At 35.8% G+C, this 22628-nt stretch overlaps 1 protein-coding gene across 1 annotated transcript in view; it reads left to right on the forward strand.

The window, feature by feature from the left end:
• Nucleotides 1-22350, forward strand: part of DCP1 (decapping mRNA 1) — a 147376-nt gene extending 125026 nt beyond the window's left edge. The window contains exons 8-9 of the mRNA XM_090387439.1: nt 11942-12078; nt 22072-22350. Of these exons, the coding sequence (XP_090243565.1) occupies nt 11942-12078; nt 22072-22152 (218 nt within the window). The 3' untranslated portion in view covers nt 22153-22350. The remainder of the gene's footprint in view (nt 1-11941; nt 12079-22071) is intronic.
• The last annotated feature ends 278 nt before the right edge of the window (nt 22351-22628 follow it).

Genomic DNA, 22628 nt, shown 5'->3' on the forward strand with positions numbered 1-22628 from the left:
ATAGCTGGACAGGGTCTGAGTAGTGTGTTGGGGGCATTGTCAAAGCCACATTTTGTCAAGGATCTGAATATATTCTTATGATGTGTACACCATATCCAAAAATTTCATTACTTCATACAGGATGTCTTTCCCCTTCCTTTCTTACTACTGAATACACCATGAATTTGTCAAACTTATCTACAAAAATATCTAATCCTCCCAGGCATTCGCTCATTCATTTCACATATATATGTGGTCTCAGTTCTAATCTCTGTGATGTTTATTTCCACTTACAATCTGCCAAATCTCATGTACTTTTCCTGACAGAATCCCATTAATTGGTTGATTCAACCACTGCTCGTCTCAGTTGTCCGAATTATTCACGATTCCTTTTGCTTGTTCATGAAAAATTATGATAATTCTTTATTGAATTATTATAGCCTGTCAATCAAATCCCATGTTCTTTTTTCTGACAGAATCCCAGTTATCAGTTGATTCAATCACTGCTCATCTGATTTGTCCGAATTATTGGCTGTATGAGTCCTTTCACTTCAAAGATGGTACCCATACATATGTCCATTTTGATGTTCCCTTTCAGAGAGTTAGTAAGATGGAATCTCCTCCTTTCAATCTTCTCTGGCTTAAAATCTCTAACCACATTTTATCAAATTCATCTGTTGTCTTTGTTGTTCTCCCAACTCCACTAATGACTTGGAACTGTTTGACTTCCTCTCTTTGAAACTTGACTTTCTTCGGTTTAACTTTTCTAACAGTGGGGTAATTTTAATGTTCGCGAGTCCAGCAGGCATCCGTTTTCTAGTCACATGGACCAGGCTGGTCAATGTTTAGGCTTTTGCAATTACTAATGACCTTGCATGGATTGTTCATTCACTACCAGAAAACAAGACAATCCTAACCACACAGCCAGCACGCTTGATCTTTTTCTTATAAACAACCATTTTAAGTATGCAGTAGAGGGGAATGGTCCTCTAGGCATCTCAGATCACATCTTGGTGATGGTGTCTTCTCCAATGTAGCCTTTCTCTTTCAACCCTGTGTTGTTTGATATTACAAGAATGTGAAATGGGATGATCTGCTAGATTTCTTTTCTTTAGTCAGATTACTGTTTCAAATCTGATGTCAGTGTTTCCTCAGATCTTGTCATTGAAATTATTCTTGTATGAAATCCTTTATCTAAACCTTGGTTTTTCAATAAATGTGCTAAGGCTGTTTGTTCTGTTCAAGAGAAGAATTTTTAAATCACAGTATTACACAGTAAATCACAGTAAATCCAGCCTACACCAAAGCTTGACAATTGTAAAGCGGTTATTAATCAATCCAAACTGGATTTTGAACAGGCTAAGAGTAGAAAACTTGCTTCTTGTACAAATGGTAGCCAAGCATTTTGATCCCTTGCTTACAGAGTTTGCCCATCTCTGCTTCCACCTCTGTCAGGCCTCGGGTGCCAAGCGAATGTGATCGAGCGTTTTCTCTGTGCTTAAAAAGTGATTATATAAAAGCGATTTAAAGTTATATTAAGTTACTGTCCTTAAGAAATTTATTTTTTATATCAGCTACTGTCACAAAAAGTACTTGTACAGAGCAAGAAAGAAAAGCTACCTTTCTTTATTTTTCATACTTCTTTTACTAACACTTAATACTCTACGCTTGGTCACACCGGGCACTGCTCCTGCCTCCCCGTGGCGGGGCCGGAAGTCTTGGCAGAAAAGCTCATCTGCCAAGGACTAAAAGGAGCAAACATGGATCAACATGCCTTTCCGCCTCTCGAGCCGACAAGCTCTCAGCCAGAGTTAGAAAATGAGCATAACACTTCGCAACCCAAGAGGATGAAAACCACTTCCTCAGCGACAAATTGTCCTGCATTTCTAATAATGCACTCTCTTGGAGATCAGCCTCTCAGTAAGCTCTCTCCATTTGTTATCCAAAAACACCTGGAAAGTCTAGCAGGATCGCCTAAGACAGTCAAGAGACTGCAATCAGGCGACCTACTAGTGGAGACAATAAACCATGGACATTCGCAGAAACTACTAAACCTTGCCAACTTTGCTGGAATTCCAGTAAAGGTTTCTCCCCATGCTACCCTAAATACATCCAAAGGGATTATATCCAGCTGGGATCTTTTGAATGTCACGGAGGAGGAGATAATGCAAGAACTTCAAGACCAAAATGTCATTGCAGTCAAAAGGATTATGATTAAAAAAGACAATATACTTGCACCTACAAGGAACATTATCCTCACTTTCAATACGCCAAATCTACCAACATCGATAAAAGCAGGCTATCTACATTGTCGCATTAGGCCCTACATCCCTAATCCTTTGAGATGTTTTAAGTGCCAAAAGTATGGTCACTCTCAAATGGCATGCAGAGGAAATCAAGTTTGCCCCAATTGTGGGTCCACTGAGCACACTCAAAGTGATTGCTCAGCAAAAGAAATGGCCTGCCCCAACTGTAAAGGCAACCATCCTGCTTATTCCAGGTCATGCGAGAAATGGAAAACTGAAAAGAAAATTGTGACATATAAGATTGAAAATAAAGTAAGTTTTCAAGAAGCAAGGAAAGTAATTGCTCCCAGTATGACTAAGCGTACATACGCCAGTATTGCGCAAAAGTATCAATCAGTGGGCACCCAAACCGATGTTACAGTACCTACAAACACTTCAATCTCTGACTGGGCTCGGGCTGTTCTCTCCCAGCAACAGTCCAATACCCCTAAGCAGATGAACCAGGCAAATAATACTGCAATTACAGTACCAGCGACATCTCCCTCTCCTCCCACAGTGATTGCTTCTACATCAAATAATCGGAGTTCACATTTAAAAAAGAATATCCAAGAAACATCTATGGATACATTCGACTCATCTAGACAAGAAACTATATTAGAATTACATGCGGAAGAAGAAATGGACACCGGTCGACCATTCTTCTCCAAAAAAGACAAACCAAAGCCTGAACGTCACAAGCCAACCACATTAAAAAAGCAGTCAGATACAGCTTCTTCTTCTACTAAACACCAATAATGCCTTATATTCTACAATGGAATTGCAGAGGATATTGTAGCAACCTTAACGATATTCAAGTCCTAATTCAGCGCTATTCTCCAGTTGCTACCTAACTCCACAAATTTCCACCAACATAAAGAACTATGTCATCTATCGACAAGATCGTAATACTTCAAATGCTGACCGTGGAGGTGTGGCCATCTTCATCAGCTCAAAGATCCCGACCAAACAAATTGTTTTGCAAACTGATATTGAAGTGGTTGCTGTACGTTTGATAACCCAGATTGCACTGGCATCAATAACCCAGTTAACACTAGCATCAATCTATCTCCCACCAAGTCATACTTTCTCTTACCAAGATCTTGAAAACTTGCTAATGCAATTGCCAACCCCGGTCTGTCTGTTGGGTGATTTCAATAGCCACCATCCCTTATGGGGATCAACAAAAGTAGATACACATGGCCGACTAATTGAAACTTTTCTAGACAAACAAAACCTTACTGTTCTTAATACTGGTGCACCCACTTACATACGATTACCAACTGGACAAACTTCTGCAATTGATCTATCAGTATGTTCCCCGATTCTGTTTCCAATCATAGAATGGTCTGTTTTAGATGATCCCTTGGGCAGTGATCATTTTCCGATTATTTGTGATCTGCTCACTGCACAACCACCATTATTCAATCCCTGCAGGAAATGGAAGTTCTCTCAAGCCAACTGGATCAAATTTCAATCTTTTGTCACCCTGGACGAGCAATATATACGTACACAGTCGATAGATGAAGCCACAGATTATATCACTTCACACATACTATCTGCAGCTAAGTGTTCAATTCCATTGTCGAATCCTCGGTCCCGACGGCACCATAACTATTGGTGGAATGAAGACTGCACTAAAGCAAAGAAGTTAAAAAATAAAGCATGGAATTTATTTCGCAGATCACCAACCACGACCAATCTTACCAATTACAAGAAGCTAAGAGCGAAAGCACGTCTCATTCAAAGGCAAGCCAAGAAGAATTCTTGGATTCATTTTGCATCTACCATAAACAGAAACACTAACTCCAGGTTAATATGGAAGAAAATTCCCAACAACCCCTTCACCAATTCTTTAATGGAATGGGCAGGAACTCTCTGCTCCTGAGGACATAGCAAATGCTTTGGGCAAAACGTTTGCTAAAGTTTCAGCGGCCTCAGATTATTCTGCGGATTTTCTGAAAATAAAGACCAAGACCGAAGAACGAGCTATAAACTTTCAAACCTCAGTCTTCCTTCCGTATAACCAGCCTCTTCAATATCACGAACTTCTACATGCCATGAAAATGACACACAACGGTGCTGCTGGGCCAGATGGAATATTTTATATCATGTTACAAAACCTTGGAGACAAAAATTTACAAATACTACTGGTCTATTATAACAGAATATTTATGGAAAACATTTATCCCATCTCTTGGCATCATGCCACAGTTCTCGCCTTTTTGAAACCTGGAAAAGACCGTACAAGGCCATACAATTACCGACCAATTTCCCTCTCCAGTTGCCTCGGTAAATTACTTGAAAAAATTATTCATAATCGACTTGTTTGGACCATCGAAACACAACACCTAATGAGTAATAATCAGCATGGCTTTCATAAGAACAGGTCCGCCTTAGATCTCATGATTAAGGCAGAGTCTGCAATTCGCAATGCCTTCGTAAAAAATGAACATCTCGTTTTAGTTTCCATTGACATAGAGAAGGCATTTGACACCACCTGGCGTCATGGCATTCTCAGCGACCTCCATGCCCTTGGTCTACGAGGCAACCTTCCTATATTCATCAGAAACTTTCTCCAGAATCGTTCGTTCCAAGTTCGATACCACAACTCGCTTTCTAGGACATTTTTACAGGAAGAAGGAGTGCCACAAGGTATTGAGTGCAACCCTCTTCGCCCTTAAAATTGACTCTATAACAAAAGAACTCCCAAATACAGTTGAGACCTATCTTTATGCGGATGATCTATCCATTTCTTGCCATTCTCAGAATATGAGATCCATTGAACGGCAACTGCAGTTATCCCTGAATAAGGTGCAAAGGTGGGCAGGACTCAATGGCTATCGTCTGTCTCAGCAGAAAACTGTTGCAGTCCACTTTTGTAATCAACGAAAAATGCATACAGATCCTGAACTTCAGATGTCAAATTTTACCATTCCAGTGACCAACAATATCAGATTCTTGGGATTAATCCTTGACAGAAAATTAAATTTCTTTGAGCACATTAAATCGCTACGTACTTCCTGCCTTAAAAAACTGAACATATTGAGAGCTTTATCTGCAATGTCTTGGGGAGCAGACCGTACATCTTTGCTTCTGCTATATAGAGCATTGATCAGATCCCGTTTGGACTATGGTGCTCCAATCTACGATTCTGCCCGAAAGAGTACACTACGCTGGTTAGACCCTATACAGCATAGTGCACTGCGGATTGCCCTTGGTGCATTCAGGACATCCCCTACCCAAAGTTTATATATTGAAGCGCATGAGCCCCCCCCTCTTTGTCTCCGCAGGAAAACACTACTTCTTAAGTATGCAGCCCGAATACAAAACTGCTGTCAGCATCCTGTTGGGCGTATCTCTCTAATCCACCACTGCAAAACCTTTATAGAAACAAACCCAGTAAAATAAGACCGGCAGGCTTACGCCTAATTGAAATAACACAGAGTTGGAATATTCCTAGTGTCAACAGGCTAGACGTAGTGAAATACCTTCACCCACCTTGGACACCTCGTCCACAATTAACTTGTGATACTTATCTTAAAAAATGGGGAAAGAATCTTCTACCGTCACTCACCATGAAACAACTCCATGCAAGCCATATTCAGAAATATGCTAGTTTATTGCCAATATATACTGATGGCTCCAAATCACACTCAGCTGTTGGAGCAGCAGCAGTATTTCCCTCTACAATAATTTCTGCTTCCCTTCCACCTGAGTATAGCAGCTTCTCTGCAGAACTTCATGCAATAAAGTTAGCTTTAGAAAACCTGAATCTCTACCCATCTCTAAAATATATTGTATACACTGACTCTCTAGTTCAATTACAGCAATACAAAACCTTTCTTATAAGGTTCATCCTATATTAAACCAAATCAGAAGCCTATTATTAAAAATTGAGGAACGTCATCAATCAGTGACCTTTTGCTGGATCCCAGCCCATTCGGGGATAAAAGGGAATGAACTCGCTGACAAAACTGCCAAAAATCCATCAACTTATGATTTAACCCTTGCTCCTATTCCAATCTATGACTATAATCATATCATACAAACAACATGTCTTGCGATGTGGAAAGAGTTATGGCACACCCAAAGCAATAATAAACTTTATCAGTTGAAACAGGATCCACAGCTTTGGCGCTCTAGCACCAAAACAGTACGAAGAGAAGACGTAGTGCTTGCACGAGCACGGATAGGACATACATATCTGACTCACCTTCACCTACTTACAGGAGAGGATCCTCCTGATTGTCCACACTGTTCCTCGCACTTATCAGTCAAACACATTCTCGTTGACTGCCCTCACTATGATCAGGACAGAATATCCATCCTCCTTTCCCTAAAAAATCTTCCGGAACCGAAGACATTAAAAAATATTATAGGTGATGATGCAAACATCAACGAATTCTTCTCTTTTTTGAAAAAAATTGGATTGTATCATAAATTTTAAAACATCACTCTATTAAACCATAAATTGATTCTATCTGAAATTTGATTTTTACTATTTTTCCTATGAATAGGCGCACTATAGCCTCAGCAGCTCGTGCGCCATTAAACCCCCATCACAACAACAACAACCACCTCTGTCAAAACCTGCTGTTATCCTATTTTCTTTCCAGCTCATATATTGATGATCTTGGCAAACCACCTCCCATCATTTCCATTACACTCCCTTCAATGCCTCCTGTGGTCTTCCCTCAAAAGGATGTCGGAAGGATTTTGATCAGTCTTGATGCTAAGAAAGCTCCAGGTACTGATGGTATTTCTCCAGTTCTCAAAACCTGTGCTCCTGTTTTTACTTCCTTATTCCAAAGCTGTTTTTCCTTCTGCTTGGAAATTTGCTCATATCCCGCCAGTTCCTAAAAAGGGTGAACAAATCCCTCCCATCCAGTTATTGTCCCATTGCAATTACCTCTGCTCATTCTAAAGTAATGGAGAAATCAATTAACCCCCAACTCTTAAACTATCTAGAAAACTACTATCTGATCAATGATCGCCAGTATGGATTCTGTCAGTGTCAATATTCTGGCTTATGTTACCCATCTATGGACAAATTCAGTGAAAAGTTTGGTGAAAATCAAGCAGTTGCTCTTGACATTTCAAAGGCTTTTGATTGTGCTTGGCATAATGGTTTTGTAAATAAGCTTCCATCTTATATAGGGTGTCTGTAAATGATGTTTCCAATTTGGATATTTTTTTATTCAGAATTACTTCAAGCTACACTCGTGAAATACATACCAGCTGAAAGATAAATTCAATAAGTTTTATGAAGGTACATAAAGTCATTGGTAAAGTTCTTATCACTTAAAAATGATAAACATCAAATAAAACCTGAACTGCAGTTATGGACCTCCAATTCCGTGTAAACAAAGGGAGGAAGTAATCTTAACCAGAGCACGAAATGGCCACATTCAACTTGCCCACCTTTATCTCCTCACTGGTAATGATTCTCCGCAATGCACACAGTGAAACCCTCCACTTACAATGAAGTATATTCTTGTTGAGTGTACTTTGTACACCACTTCCCTCCAAGTCTCATTTAGCTTTCTGCCAAACCTTATAAAGAACCCCTGAACTCTACCATATCATAGGTAGCAATGCTAATCTGCTGGAGTTTTTCAACTTTATTAAACAGATAAAATTATATGATCAGTTTTTAACTGATGTCATAACAGTCACAATGCATGTGTAAGATTCATATCATTGATAGGTGCAGTATGGCCTAAGTAGCCCTTGCACCAAAAACTCAACATCTGAATATTTTCAATAATGGGATTTTAAAAAAATTCAAAGTGTGACAAAAATAACTATTTAACTTGAACAAAAACTGTATAAAATGTTGCTTTGCAGACATGAACCTCTGGTTTCCTCCATGAATAAAAATTTTGCCAAGGTATGTAAAACAGAGATTATGATTTCTTTCTCTCTCTCTCTCTCTTTCTTTTTTATTTTTTTTTTAAGGTTAGTAATAAGATGAATAATAAGATTAATGCATTTTCCTTGAAATACAAACAGGGATTCTGAGTGGCCAAGAATCATTATTTTCCACAGTTTGAGAGCACATACTTGTACATTCTCCTAATTTAAAGTAAAAAAAATGAAGGAAGTTTGCATTTTTTAAAATTTGTATTAATGTGATATCAATAGTGGACAACATGATATTGCAGTCCACTTGAATTTCACATATGCCAGCATAATATGGGAAGATGGCAACAGAAAAAAAAGTTTTTTGTTAAAGGTGGAAATGCTCACTTTGATGAAAAGCAGTGACTTTTTACTTTGTTTCTAGTATTTCTATTAGTGTTGACAACATGATTCAAAGAAATTTATTCAAACTACCCACCTCCAACACCAAGTGAGTTCTGCTATGCCTGATACTTATCAGGAATCTAAAATCCCAGCAGAACGAATGAAGGAATATTGTGCATGAAAAAAAAAATTAGAAATGGCTAATAATGAGATTCCTGATTACATCCTTATAGTGTCTACACAAGCTGACAGTCAGTTTGAAAAACTAGTGTACAAAAACCCATTTGGATTTAGTTGTAATGTTTGCGATCATTTATAGTTTCAATTAGATTTGAAACCATTTCCAACAACTTTTAATTAATTACTTCAAAATGAATTTCCTTTACAAGAAGTGAGTACTTTCATGACATGTAATACATGTCATACTTCATTAAAAGAGGGATGGATACCAACTATGGCCACGTCAAATGGATTTATATATCCGACATGTCCTACTCATTTGCCTCCACTGGATGTTATAACTGAGCGTTTGATATCAACACGATTACCCTTTATGCAATTTCGTCGTTTATGTTATGAACATGGACAATATAGGATCATTGAACAAGTAATAAATGTAACGGTTAACATAAATACGATGGTTCATCAATTACCTAGAGAATTAGATGACGATTATGCCATTACTGCACATATAACACAAAGACTCATACATAAATCATCATATCTACAAGGATGTGTGCAGAAGAAAATAGTGAAAATATGGTTACAGTATTTGATAAATTCACCTTTGTATAAATTCTAGGGCATAAAGGTGAGTGATGATTTCTTGGGGACAAATGGTAATAGTGAACAGGAACATTCAGATGAAATTGTGGAACCTGTCAACAATGATGATGAACTATTGTTAATTCAACAACAACAAACTTTATTATGGTCTGAAGATAAATATTTATGTATAGCACTGGGTCAGAAATCATCTCCAACAAGTTTCATATTTGATATACATGCAGAAGAAATTTCTTTTCCAGCTATATATTTGGGACATGCACGAAAATGTAAAAATGGATTGAAAATTACTCCTTTTATGATGTGGTATCAAGTGAAATTTGTAGATCTGATCGTGGTGGGGTAACTCCCTAACATTTGCTATATGGCAATGAAAATTATGCAGATATGTACTGCAGAAAATTTGCAAATTTCATTTAAATCAGTAGGAATAATAGCTAACATTATTCATTCTATATTGGAATTGAAAGAATTTATAAACAAGTCATTAGAATCTAACTTGGCATTTCTAAAATCAATTCCCAATTCAGCATATTATTGGAGTCAACATAAACAAGATGTGTTTGCCATGATTCGTAAAACACAGTTCAGTGCGTGTGAACCAACATTGCCCGTATTACTCTGCATGTTATGCAAATTCAGATATAAATGAGAAATTACAACTAACAAAGTTAATGATCTACCTTACATAGAAAGAGCTACATTAATAAATGAAGACCCCGTAACATGTGCCATATATAGCAGGCTCTCGTTATAATGCCATATATGTCACTCCAGGGATGTCATTAGATATAATTCAAAAATTCATAAACAAGAATTTGATGCCGTATTCCATTGAAGGTGCAAAATTATTGGAAGAGCTACTGGATTGTATACCTGTAGTTCTGGTGATTTCAATCTAGAATTAAATTCTGAGGCTGGAACGAAGATTTGCAAATTATGAAAGATGTCTTCAATTTAGATATTAAGTCAAATACTTTAGTAAATACTACATGTAATGGAACGACAATCGATAGAATATTCACTCAAATTAAATCATTTGAGTGTCAAGATTATATCTTATTTCAGTTACCATAGACCAATAATTTTGGTGTTATAATATATTTTATACAAATTATTTCATTGTAAACTAGTACAATGAAAAATTCAATTCATTGTACTGAAATTATTTTTTCAATAAAAAAATGCAGCAGTACTTTTTTTATTTATTTTACTGTACCAGTTTCATAATGAGTTACTGCAGTAAAGACGTATTTAACGGCTGCCGCTGTGACTTTATCAGTGACACTATCAGTCCCAGAGTGGAGTGGCAGCAACTCATGTACCTGGTACATTATTTTTTATCCCCCCCCCCACTCTCTCTCTCTCTCTCTCTCTCTCTCTCTCTCTCTCTCTCTCTCTCTCTCTCTCTCTCTCTCTCTCTCTCTCTCTCTGTGTGTAGGTTGATGGCATACCTGTATGCCGAGATGTTTGAGAGTGATATGGAACTTATTTCTGACATTAAAAATTTGTGTAAATGACAGCCTCCTGATTTTTACCAAAGGGCATTCTTTGCCTGGAGAAAATGCAGCATATGTGATGGTTCTTATGTTGAGTGAAAAATTGTAAGCATATTTCACATACAGAAAATATAATCTTTCAATTTTTTGTCTTGGAAGATTGTATTTTATATATGTGAAGTACGGTTGCAATTTCTCGGATAATAAAGATGTTGGACCTTGTGTGTTCTTTATTGACCTGCCCTTGTAATATGGTTTCGGAGATCTATCCTGTTGTGTTAACATTTTATGATGATGAATTATAGAGCTGCACCTACTGTGCTTTTCTTGCTTACAGGGTATGGAAGGCTCAGAATTTGAGCTACACCAAGAAGTTCTTGCTATGTTTAATATTAGATTTGTGTGATGTAGCATCTAGCAGCCATCATGCTGAGATTAACATCAGCCAAAAAAAGAATATTAGAGTCCATTTCACATTAGGTTTCAAATGTAGAAAATTGGGTGTTTGCTGAAAATAGACATTTAGGAAAACTGCTGCTACTTTTTTTCCACATCAGGTGAATAAGTTCATCTTATATTTGTCATGTTTTGGTTTTAAAATTTATATCAAGATAAGATGGTGAAGATAGATACCTCTTATTTTGTATGCATTTTAGTGGGTATATAAAAATTTATTTATAGAAATTAAATTTTAAGATTTGTCTTTTATTATTTTGTAATTTCAATGCCTCACCATGTAAATAGCATAAATTAATAATTTTTCCCCTCCCCCAAAGATTCCAGAAGCCATTTCTATATAATTGAACAAAACAAGGACAAAAACAAAGTATTTTTAGACATAGGTAAAGCAAATAAAGTACAATTTCTTCATTTCATGGTGGCATATGTAATTTTGCCGTTATGTCATAATGCCAATCATTTTATTATTAATAATATTAATTTGGAAGAAATGACCCAGCACATTCTAGCAGAAAAATAAAATTAAAAAGCTTAAATTCAGATTTTTCAAAGTTCTTGAGTATGCAATTAAGTTTGATGCTAAACCATAATTATCTTTAAGATACAGATAATAGTCCTAAGCTGTACAGATGCTTAAAATTTGTATTGTAGACAGAATTTTGTATACAGAAAGTTAATTTTTTATAGGGGTAACAAAGGTGGATTTTCCACAGCAGGCAGTTTTGCAGAATGCTGTGAATGGAGTTTTTCCTGCAAACTGTGTATCTGGTATCACACCATTAACCAAAGAGCAGCTACAAGAAGCCCTTATATTCATGTTAAAGGTAAGTAATTTTGTGATTTTTTTTTTTTTTTTTTTTTTTTTTATATTTGCATGCAGTTTGCTAAATGTTGTTGACAGAATATAGGAGATGGGAGATGCAGATAATTTAAGGAAAATAGACTGTAGTGCAAGAAAATTCCTTCGATCCTTCCCCCCCCAGATGCATGTGCATTTATGAGATTGCACCCTTGACCTTTTTCCTCACCCATCATGGTACTCAGGTAACTCAATTATGGTGGGACGATTAATTTTTTCCACCATTTTGAAGCAAGATAACCACCATTTGATTTGAATGTCACCTGTTTATAACTCATTTGTTTACATCTAATCCAGACCAAATTTATGGTACTGTGAAAATTTGGATATGAGTGTACCTTGACAGGGATACTTGACAGGAATATTTTGATCCACTATCTTGAAGCAAAAATTTACGAAACTTGATTAGCAATACAAAATATTCTAGTCATCTTTGGAGCCATTATACGATAAATCATAAACAGCTGTTCACACAGAACCTAATTTTCTAATAAAAAATTTTTCTGAATTGTTACCATCTGCTAATTTTCTTTATAAAATTGTTGTACTATAAAAGTAACTGTGATTGCTGTTGTCAGAAGCACAAAAACAATTTTTCATTATATGATCCACCAATAAAATAAAAGCAAATATCCCAAGATTTACTGGTTTTAGCTTTTAATAATTTTTTATAAGTTTTTATTAATCTTCATGATAGTTAAACCTTTATTGATTCTAAATTGAGGGAAGGTATCCCTAAGCCATATTATATGCATTGAAATAAAAAATCTAAAGAACAAAGCTTGCTTGATGGCTAACTGAAAAGAATTTTTAGCAGACTTCTTGGATGTTTTATTATGGCTGTATTTGTTAATTTTGGTTATTAATTTTTAATTTTGTACTATATAGCTATTTAATATTTTGGCCATTAAAGCAGGAAAGCATATACTACAAGGACTGGTCAATAAAGAATGATCTTTTTTTTTTTTTTTTTTTTTTTTCTCGCAACATTTTATTAATCATTCATATTTTGATGGTGTACAAAGTAGTCCCTCATTTGATGAAATGCCCTTTTTTGCCATTTTTCAAAAACATGGTAGAAGCTTTTTTTTTGACATGCTTTGAGAATCTCCAATGTCTTTACTTGTTCTGATGACTGGAAACACTTCCCTTACAGCTACTTTAACTTTAGAAATAAAAAAAATCACTGGGTGCGATGTTGGGGCTGTAGGGAAAATGAGGAACACATTTGACATTAATGCTGGCTAAGTATTTGACAGTATGAGCAATGTGAAGTCTCGCATTGTTGTGATACAGCCTCCTCCCAACTGCATGCAGTTGTGGTTGTTCACAATGAATGTAATCCTGTAAAGTGTGCAGTATAGTTTTGTAGTAAGGTCCCATAACAGTTGTATGATATGGCACAACATGCTGGTGAACCATTCCTTGAATGTTAAAAATAAAGAGAGAGATGACCATAACTTTTCCTGCAGAAGCCACAACTCTTGCTTTTTTCTATGTTGGCAATGGCGTAGATTTCCAAACAGAGCTTTGTTGCTTACTCTGGGTCGAAATGGTGAAGCCATGTCTCATCCACCATTATCATCTTGTGCAGAACCTCTCCATCTTCAGTACCCATCTGTTGCTCAGGTCTGAAAAGTCTTGGAAACCAGCATGTACAAACACGTGCCATATGCAAATGGCCATGGAGAATACTGTGTATGCTCTTTTAACTCTGTTGATCAGAGTTTCTTGCATTTGTAATCATACTACTATCTCCTTAAGTGGCCTATTAGTTTATTTATAGTTGTTTGACTAATGGTGCTTCTGTGGACATGACCAACTTGCATATGCAATTAAGTTTGATGCTAAACCATAATTATCTTTAAGATACAGCTAATAGTCCTAAGCTGTACAGATGCTTAAAATTTGTATTGTAGACAGAATTTTGTATACAGAAAGTTAATTTTTTATAGGGGTAACAAAGGTAGATTTTCCACAGCAGTTTTGCAGAATGCTGTGAATGGAGTTTTTCCTGGTAGGCCAGGAAAAACTCCATTCACAGTTTTAATGGTAGGCCAGGGTGTATATATGTAACCCCTCATACTTTTATTCCTTTATGCAGATCTCCTAGGTCTGTTAATGAAAATATCCCTTGTATTATTTGCTTTTCTTCTATTTTCCTCATTTATTTATTTTATATACTGCATGATAAATATCAGGAAAGGCACTTTCTGTGATACATTTACAGAATGGCATGACAGAGGTTTCTACTACTGGCCTTGCACTAAAATGGCTTTAAAATAGCTCTAAATTTTCAAGACCTTTAGTTTTATAAAAGTTTACACTATCCTTAATGCATTGTGTGGGACATGACTAACATCATTATAGTAAGTCTTCCAAAAAAAAAAAATACTGTGCTTGACATCAAACTGGAAGATTACAGTAACCAAATTACGGGGTGACATTTTGGATCCCATGGAATCCTCATTTGGGAATCCTCTCGTCAGGACAAAAAAGGAAGATCTTTATAAACTGAAAAACAACTTTGACAAAATTATGTAGAAAAATTGATAGAAAATATTCATGCAAGGATCTTGATTGACTTCAGTTTTAGACTAGGATCATTATGTATGCCAGTTTCTCCTTGCATTTCACCAGATCCTGCATTATTGTGTTTTTTTTTTTTTTTTTTATTTCAGTCAGTTATAATCTTCCTTTTTCTGGCTGCCTGATGATGGGATTCCATGTGAGATCCAGAAATGCTGCCTCATTTGATTACTTGTGATCACTTCAGCAATCAGCTAAACTGATAATAGTAAATGAAGTCAAACAACAATGCAGCTGCTGAAGCTGTTTATTGATGTACAGTGGAAATATGTATATATATTTATTTATTTCATGTGATGTGATCAATACACGAAGGAACCAGTTTTTTCTTGCTTCCTTCGTGTATCGTGGCCGGGATATCCAACCAACCGGTTGGTTTGGCACCATCGTGATATCCAGCCCGAGGCGGGAATCGAACCCGCAACCTTTGGGTTGCCAGGCAGGCACTCTACCTACCTGGCTAGTCCGGTCGGCAATATGTATATAAAAAGGTGGAAGTGGAAATATATAAAAACTTTAAATTGACTGTCCACTATTTCTTTGAGAAAGCCATCAATAAAAATCCAGCTGTCATGTTTCAGGAAATCCTTAAAAACCATTAAACACACATAACGGAAATCTTAAAATCAGAAAAGGGTTAATGCTCCGCTGTAGAACAATCAGATTGATAGGAGTACAGATATAGTACTTCCATGGAGTAACAACACAGGGAACCATACAAGCTGTACAAAACAACGAAGGTGACGGGCCACAACACGTTGGAGTCCAAGAACAAATCAGGATGTTACGTAATCACTTCACTGCATACATGTAAACCACAATAATACAAAAAAATAAAGTGATAACATAAATCAAAGTGCTGATTACTACAATAAATGACTTTTTTTCTGCATATTATTATATGTCTTATGAGAACTTCATAAAAGCGATAGCATTAAACAAATGGTAACATTATCTGTGAACACTAGACATCAGATTATATGCACTAAAAAACAGGTCAAATATGCACTACAATTTTTACATTTATTACTTGTTTATTACAATTAATTGAACCACATTTGAATTTGTTAAAGTAATAAAACTATTTACGAAAAGTTTTGGCGTCTTTTTTAAAAGTTTATTATTTCAAACTCACACTTGGAATAATTTTTGTTATAATACACAATAATATATTTCTCAAAGTGGCCCATTATAAATTTGGCGTTTATCATCCAGGTCTTCCTACTTCTATGGAGGGCTGTATTTAAAAATGTGAGCTTTTGGAGCATCTACTTCAAATGAAGTTAGTTTCCTTTCTCATTGTTAAATTCATTTCTTTAAATTGTGAAATCCTGAGTTCTTTTCAAAAACATTATTGTATTTTCTTCTTATTTCTTCTCCTTTGTGTACAGGCATGGTTTAAATTTGCAATTGAATTTTTTCCATCTCTCAAATTGCACTGCTCAAAGAAAGTCCCCACATTTCAAGTTCCGTTATACAACTAGTAATAATACAACTGAAATGGGTCTGGATGAACAATAAATGTTTTCTAGCCAATGAATCACAAAGCATTGCCTTACCATTACCAATAGTTGCTGAATCCAAGAAATCAATGATTTCTTTTATAGAGTCAAAATTTTTAGCATAAAACAGTGCTTCTTGTAACCATGTTACCCCATCTTGTGAGAACAGGCTCAGGTGGGAGAGGAAGAGTAGGTAGCATATTTCTGTAAGTTTGCCATTCTCAAAAGCACTTTTGATAAAGTATTTTTTATACTAGAAATAAGTTTGTTAATTTTACAAAAATTCTCCCAAATTGCCTCTGCTAACCTATGTTAGCAATGAGCTAAGCAAGTAACATGGATCAGATTTGGATGGAAAAGTTAACACAGAAGTAGTAGTAGTGGCATGTGATGCAAGAAAACAAGTGTATGAGCTTATGCAGCATCAGCCAAAAAAAATCACACCATTCCCTCCAAATGCCTGTCCAGTTCCTCCTTAAATTTATTCAACCTATCAACTTCCACAGCGACAGATGGAAGTTGGTTCCAGCAGTTAACCACCCGCTGGCTAAAGGCAAATTTCCGCATATCTATTCTACATCTGTCCTTTCTTAATTTGAATTTATGCCCCCTTAGGTTCGTAATCTGAACAAGTGGAAGGATCCCATCAGAATTCAGCGTGCTCAACCCATTCAAGGCCTTATATACCTCAATCAGATCACCGCGCAGGTGCCTAGTCTCCAGCCACTGCGATTTGCAGAACTTAAGCCTCCCTTGGTAAGAGGATCCCTTCATTCCCCTCACCAATCTTGTTGCCCTTCTCTGTACACGCTCAAGCAAATCTACATCCTTCCTAAAATGAGGCTTCCAGACCTGCACGCAGTACTCAAGCCGTGGCCTGACCATTGCCTTATACAGAGGGACAATCACCTCCTTTTCCCTGCTAACAAAATTCCTATATATCATTGACAAATGATATATAGGAAATGACAGAAAAATTCATATCTGACTGCACAATTACTCCCAGGTCTTTTTTCATTTTCTACCACCTTAAATGTACCACACAGTTGGTACATTTCTCTGGGGTTACTTCTACCCATATGCAGTACTTTGCATTTGTCAAGGTTAAACTTCAGTTGCCACTTCTTAGCACATTGCCATTACTGTCATATCTGGAAGTCTTTCTTGCATGGAATGTTCCTTTTGTAACCAACACAGAACACAGCGCTATCAATAGTAAAATATTTTTCCATGATTGGCAATCCACAATTCGAGTGACTTGTTAGTTCCTAGATCAACATGATAAGAAAATGATCTAGTTAAGGAATATGCATTAGTATTGCTTGTAATATTTGTGTTATATTCATTTATATGTACTAATGACTACAATACGCATAATATGCATTTGCATATAATCTAAAACACCAATTGTTAATTAACTGAATACTAATCTTATGAGCAAATGTGGTGTAAAGTATGTTATGAACTTCACTTTAAAACTTAGTTTCCTTGAAATTGCATTGCTGTTTATTTTCTGTGCTCTCAATTTCACATTAATTTTTTTATATTATAGTAAGCCCTTGATTTTAAGGACTAAGAGGGAGTCGGGTAGAATGTCCATAAAATTGAAAGTTTATAGAGTTACTCTGTATACGTTTGTATTAGAAATGCCAAAATAAAGTTAACCAATTAAAAGAAAAGAAAATCAAGCTTTTATTCACCATGACCATATAGTTGTGCCTAGAAAACTGAATAGTCTGAACCAAGCTAAATTTGAGGTACTGGCAAGCCTTCAGAGTCGGACTCCTTAAAAAAGCCTTTAGCTTACAATATCTTGTAGTTTATTTTTTCTCCCTACACCATATTCCTCACAGAATCAGTGCTCTAATTGCTCTTTAGTTTAACAGCTTTAATTTCTGTGCAAAACTCAGAAGCACATGCACTTTTGGTTTTCTTAGAGACCATGAAGACAATCTAAGTGAAGTTATAATAAAGAAGCAGGTACAGATGAGCACTTAGCAATATGATATTGAGCGTATCCATAAACAGGTTGTGATGCATGATGTTGGCTGCAGTGGCTCATCAATTCCTGGTTTTCCCTATATCTTGAGCCCACTCAAGTACACTCTGGTGATAGTCAGATTTTTTTTTTGTGGTCCAATTAAATTCAAAGTTTATAAAATCAAAGGTTTACTTTGATTTTATTTTTTGTTACCATTTTTACTGTGGTAAAAATGGTAACAAAAAAAAACAAAAAAAAAAAAAACTAATTCTCAACGCTAAGCTGTGTACATGCTTTAATAGCAATGACATTTTATTGAGCACTATTTTACTACCAGACAACAGAAGTTACTTCTTTTTTCATCTGATAGTAATGTATCTTGAAGGCCATTATTCTGGTTGCAGGATATGTGGTTGATAATGTAATGACAGTAGTCTGTGACTGGCCAAAGAAGTTCATAGTTCATGTCGTGATGCATGTTTTCATCACATCAATCTGTTTACTTTGAATTAGTTTAAAGTTACTGAAAAATTTATGCTTAGATTCCATCCATGACCGAAGGAATTTACTAAAGGCCTTATTTTGGCTGGCCAGTTTCAGATGTAGGCATAAGCTTTCTGCCATGAGAGGTATTCAGGTTTTTTACCCGTGAAACATGCAATTGCCCACAAACACTCACTGCTGCAGACAAAAATACCGGACATCAAGAAAACACTTAGTGGTTTTGAATGTCTATTTTTTGATGTCTTGAGGTTGGCATTGTTAGGTGTTTTTTTTAACTGGCTAGTAATTGAAGCACTGTAGTAGTAAAATTCTGTCAGCAAGGTAGAGTATGTTACTGAGCAACAACAAATAGGTCTTTATCAAATATCGGGTTTGTCGCAGTGCAATGTGAGTTTAAAGTGAAATTTGGTTTGCATAAAAGGTTTGGAAAGATCAATATTGAGGTTAGTAACTTTTCCACAACTAAATCTCATTAACTCATGTGGCTCTGTAATAAGTGCCATTGATAAAACTTTTTTTTTTTTTTGCACAAAAATATGCTGCTCAGTCTTGCTTACAGAATTTTCCCACTGGGACAAATTGGTAACCAGTAAAACAGCTACCATTGTGTATGTTATTTAATAACACAGAACTCACCAATATCTGGCTTGTGTGCCAACCTGTAATGTAGCTCACTCTGGTTGTTATAATAAATAAGTATGGATTTATTTTTTCTTATTTGTTCAGAATTATCATTCTTCTGTTCAATAAAATATCACTAAATTTTGTTAATCACAGTATAACCCAGTTAATCTGGACTTGATGGGACCACACTCTGTCCAGATTAGTGAAGATTTGTATTAACCGGAAGCTATGTTTCCACATACCGGTTTTTATTTAAAGTTACTAAATAACAAAATTTTAACTAAATTGGTTTTTATATTAAATTAATAAAATAATATTTTAAAGTAAAAATTATAAAAAGTAAAAGAATATGGTAACTAAACAAAATACTGTACAAAGCAAAGTTTCAATGTAGAACATTATATTACACAAAATAAATAACTAATTTTGAGAAGTTTACTTGAAATAGTCCTCAATGTTTTTTTGCTTTAATTTTGAACTCTTTCGGGCCGCACAATCTCGCAACTGCTTCATGGTCAGAAGCTCACCAGCTGATGTGTCATCCTGTCTCTCAAAATAAATCGGTAGCTTCTCCAGCATTCCGGTTGCTTCAGTGTGGTTCACGCCAGTTGTTTCCTCACACACTTCATCGGAGTTGTTGTCTTCATTAGCTTGCAATAATGATGATGACCATACTTGCACAATGTCTTCATTTGTTACGTCTGAACAGTCCCCTAGAATTTGAAATAACTGAACAAAATCATTATCATCCTTGTCATCATCAGGATCCGAAGAAATATCCATTTCCTCCTCAGATCTTTCCATTTGAACATCAAGCCACAAGTTTTTTCCAGCATTTGATAAGGGTAGTCTTGTCAGTCTTCATCTCAAGCTGCAGCAGAAAAATAAATGACTGTCTTTATGTTGACATTTTTAAGAAGGTCCATAAATTTTGATTTTTCTTCAAGCGCCTCTTGTTCTAACAGTGAGATTAACTTTTTTTCTGTACCGTCACCTCACAGCCTCTATAATACTTTGATCCATAGGCTGTAATAGTGCAGTAATGTTGGGTGGCAGAGATTTTACGAAGCTGTTGCCAGATTTCAGTTCTTCTGCTGGGTGTGTTGGAGCATTATCAATGAATAAAACTGCTTTTTCTTCCAGTCCTTGATCCCTTAAATATTTTTTAACTAAGGGAATAAACGAGATGACAAACCAATCTTTAAAAAGAGCTGAGCTCATCCAAGCTGATTTTTGTTATGTGTACTTAGCTGGGAGGGCATTTAAGTTCACATTTTTAAGAGTGCGGGGCTTGGTAGATTTTCCTATGACTAACGGTGGAAACTTTAAATTCCCGGATGCATTACTGCACAAAAGCAATGTCACTCTTTCCTTACTCAATTTATGTCCTTTGGCTGAAGAGTCAAGTTTTGAGGCAAGTGTTTTTTTGGATAACATTTTGAAAAATAAACCAGTCTTGTCAGCTTTAAAAATTTGGAATGGAACTAAATTTTCTTCACTAATAGACTTGAGAAACTGTACTTTAAATTCTTTACTTGCAACACAAATCACCAGAAAGACTTTCACCTGTAATTCTGAGCTGTCGGATTCCACAATGCGCCTTCCACCTTGATAACCACACCAAACTTGCATGTAAAAGACTGGTCACCTCCTAACCTTTCGTTAAAGCTAAGAGCCCTTGATTTAAGGATTGGGCCTGAAAGTGGAACCCCTTGCTCTCGTTCTTGACAAAATCAAGTGTATAAGGCTTTGTCCAAATTTTCATTTTCTGCCTGCTTAAATAGTAGCTCTATTACCTAAACTGTCATTAGCCACCATTTTTGCACAAAAGTTTTTGGTTGCTTTCTTTTTTTTTTTTTTTTTTCTAATCAAAAACAGTTTGTTTTGCCACCCCTATATGGGGGGGGTTATATTTTTTAAACTTTCCCCCTTATCAGTGCGAAAAAGCACGTTCAATTTTTTTTTCCATTGGCACTGTAACACTTTATTTTTGTTGCCATCTTCTGTTAACCCAAAACCACAAAAAAAATAAAATAACAAAAAACACACTAAAGAACTGAGGTAAGGTGTATGCGTTGACAGTGCTAGCTGTCAACTGTGAATAGGCCAGCACTAGAGATTATCTCTGACTATACCACGTGGTCCGGTCAGATTTCTGGAGGTTACAACCATAAAACAATTAGCAATCCCCTGTTTATTAGGCTTTCTGTTAGTGCAATCTATTATGAACGGATGGTAAACATGATCTTATTGAATTTGTGATGATACTGACAGCTGGAATTCTGTGGTAAAATGTGTTTTCCCTTCCATGAAATCTTCAATCATATCAAAAACATAAATAAATTTTCAGAATATTCTCTTCATTCCTATTTTTTAAGTTTCATAACTTGTTACTCCGTTCTCATTTGCGTGTATTGTGTTAGTTGCAATTTGTGCATTCAATGTTCTTTGTTATTGATTGCTTATCTTTTTTACTGTTTTAAATTTTAAACCCCCCTCCCAAATGTCATTGAACAGAAATATTTTTTTTTCAATAGTTACAATTTTTCCCTGACTGAAAATCCAGTCCGGATTAACAGAGTTCTGCTGTATGTGAGTGCCCTTTGCTTTGGGAGAGAAACTTATATACAGTAACAAAAGAAGTAGTGTTAGTAATATGTTTTAGTATATTTGCCTTGAAAGTTTTTGTAATTTCTGCGTAATTGAATTTGCATTTCTATATTGATTTATGTTATTTTGTTTATTTTTCATCTCTTAGAGTGATGATGAATTTTTATCACGAATCCATGAGTGCTATATTACAAGTTTGAAGAGTCGTCTGAATGGCTATAAGATTTGACATTCTCACTGTTTCTTCACCACAACAGTTTGTTCATAGATACTGAAGTTGTTCCTTTGTTGTGGTACCTCAGATGAGCTGTTTGATCTTTATGTACAGTCTTTGCTTCCTTTTTTGGGAACTATCCTTTTGAGGATTAATACTAGTTGTGTACAGACCGTGTGATGTGTTGGTAAAAGTATATCTTGGACATATCAGTTATGTTAACTTTATTTTTTAATCAAACTGTCACTTATTTAGAACTCACTTAAAGCTTTCTGAAAATATTTACACTTCATTTCATGCACTTTTTTAAATTCTCTAAATATTCCTAAATTCATTAGTCAAAGCTCTGACAACTTGCTCTTTGAAGCCCTTATTTTATAACTTACATTAGAAACAATATCATTTCAGAATTATTACTGGATAATAATTTTTTAATGAATTTTGCAAAAAAAATGGGGGGAGGTGTTTTGGCTGTTATTTAGATTATCTTA

The sequence above is a fragment of the Mastigoproctus giganteus genome, chromosome 13 (genome assembly GCF_048544385.1).
Source record: "Mastigoproctus giganteus isolate SK-2022 chromosome 13, ASM4854438v1, whole genome shotgun sequence".
NCBI lineage: Eukaryota > Metazoa > Arthropoda > Arachnida > Uropygi > Thelyphonidae > Mastigoproctus > Mastigoproctus giganteus.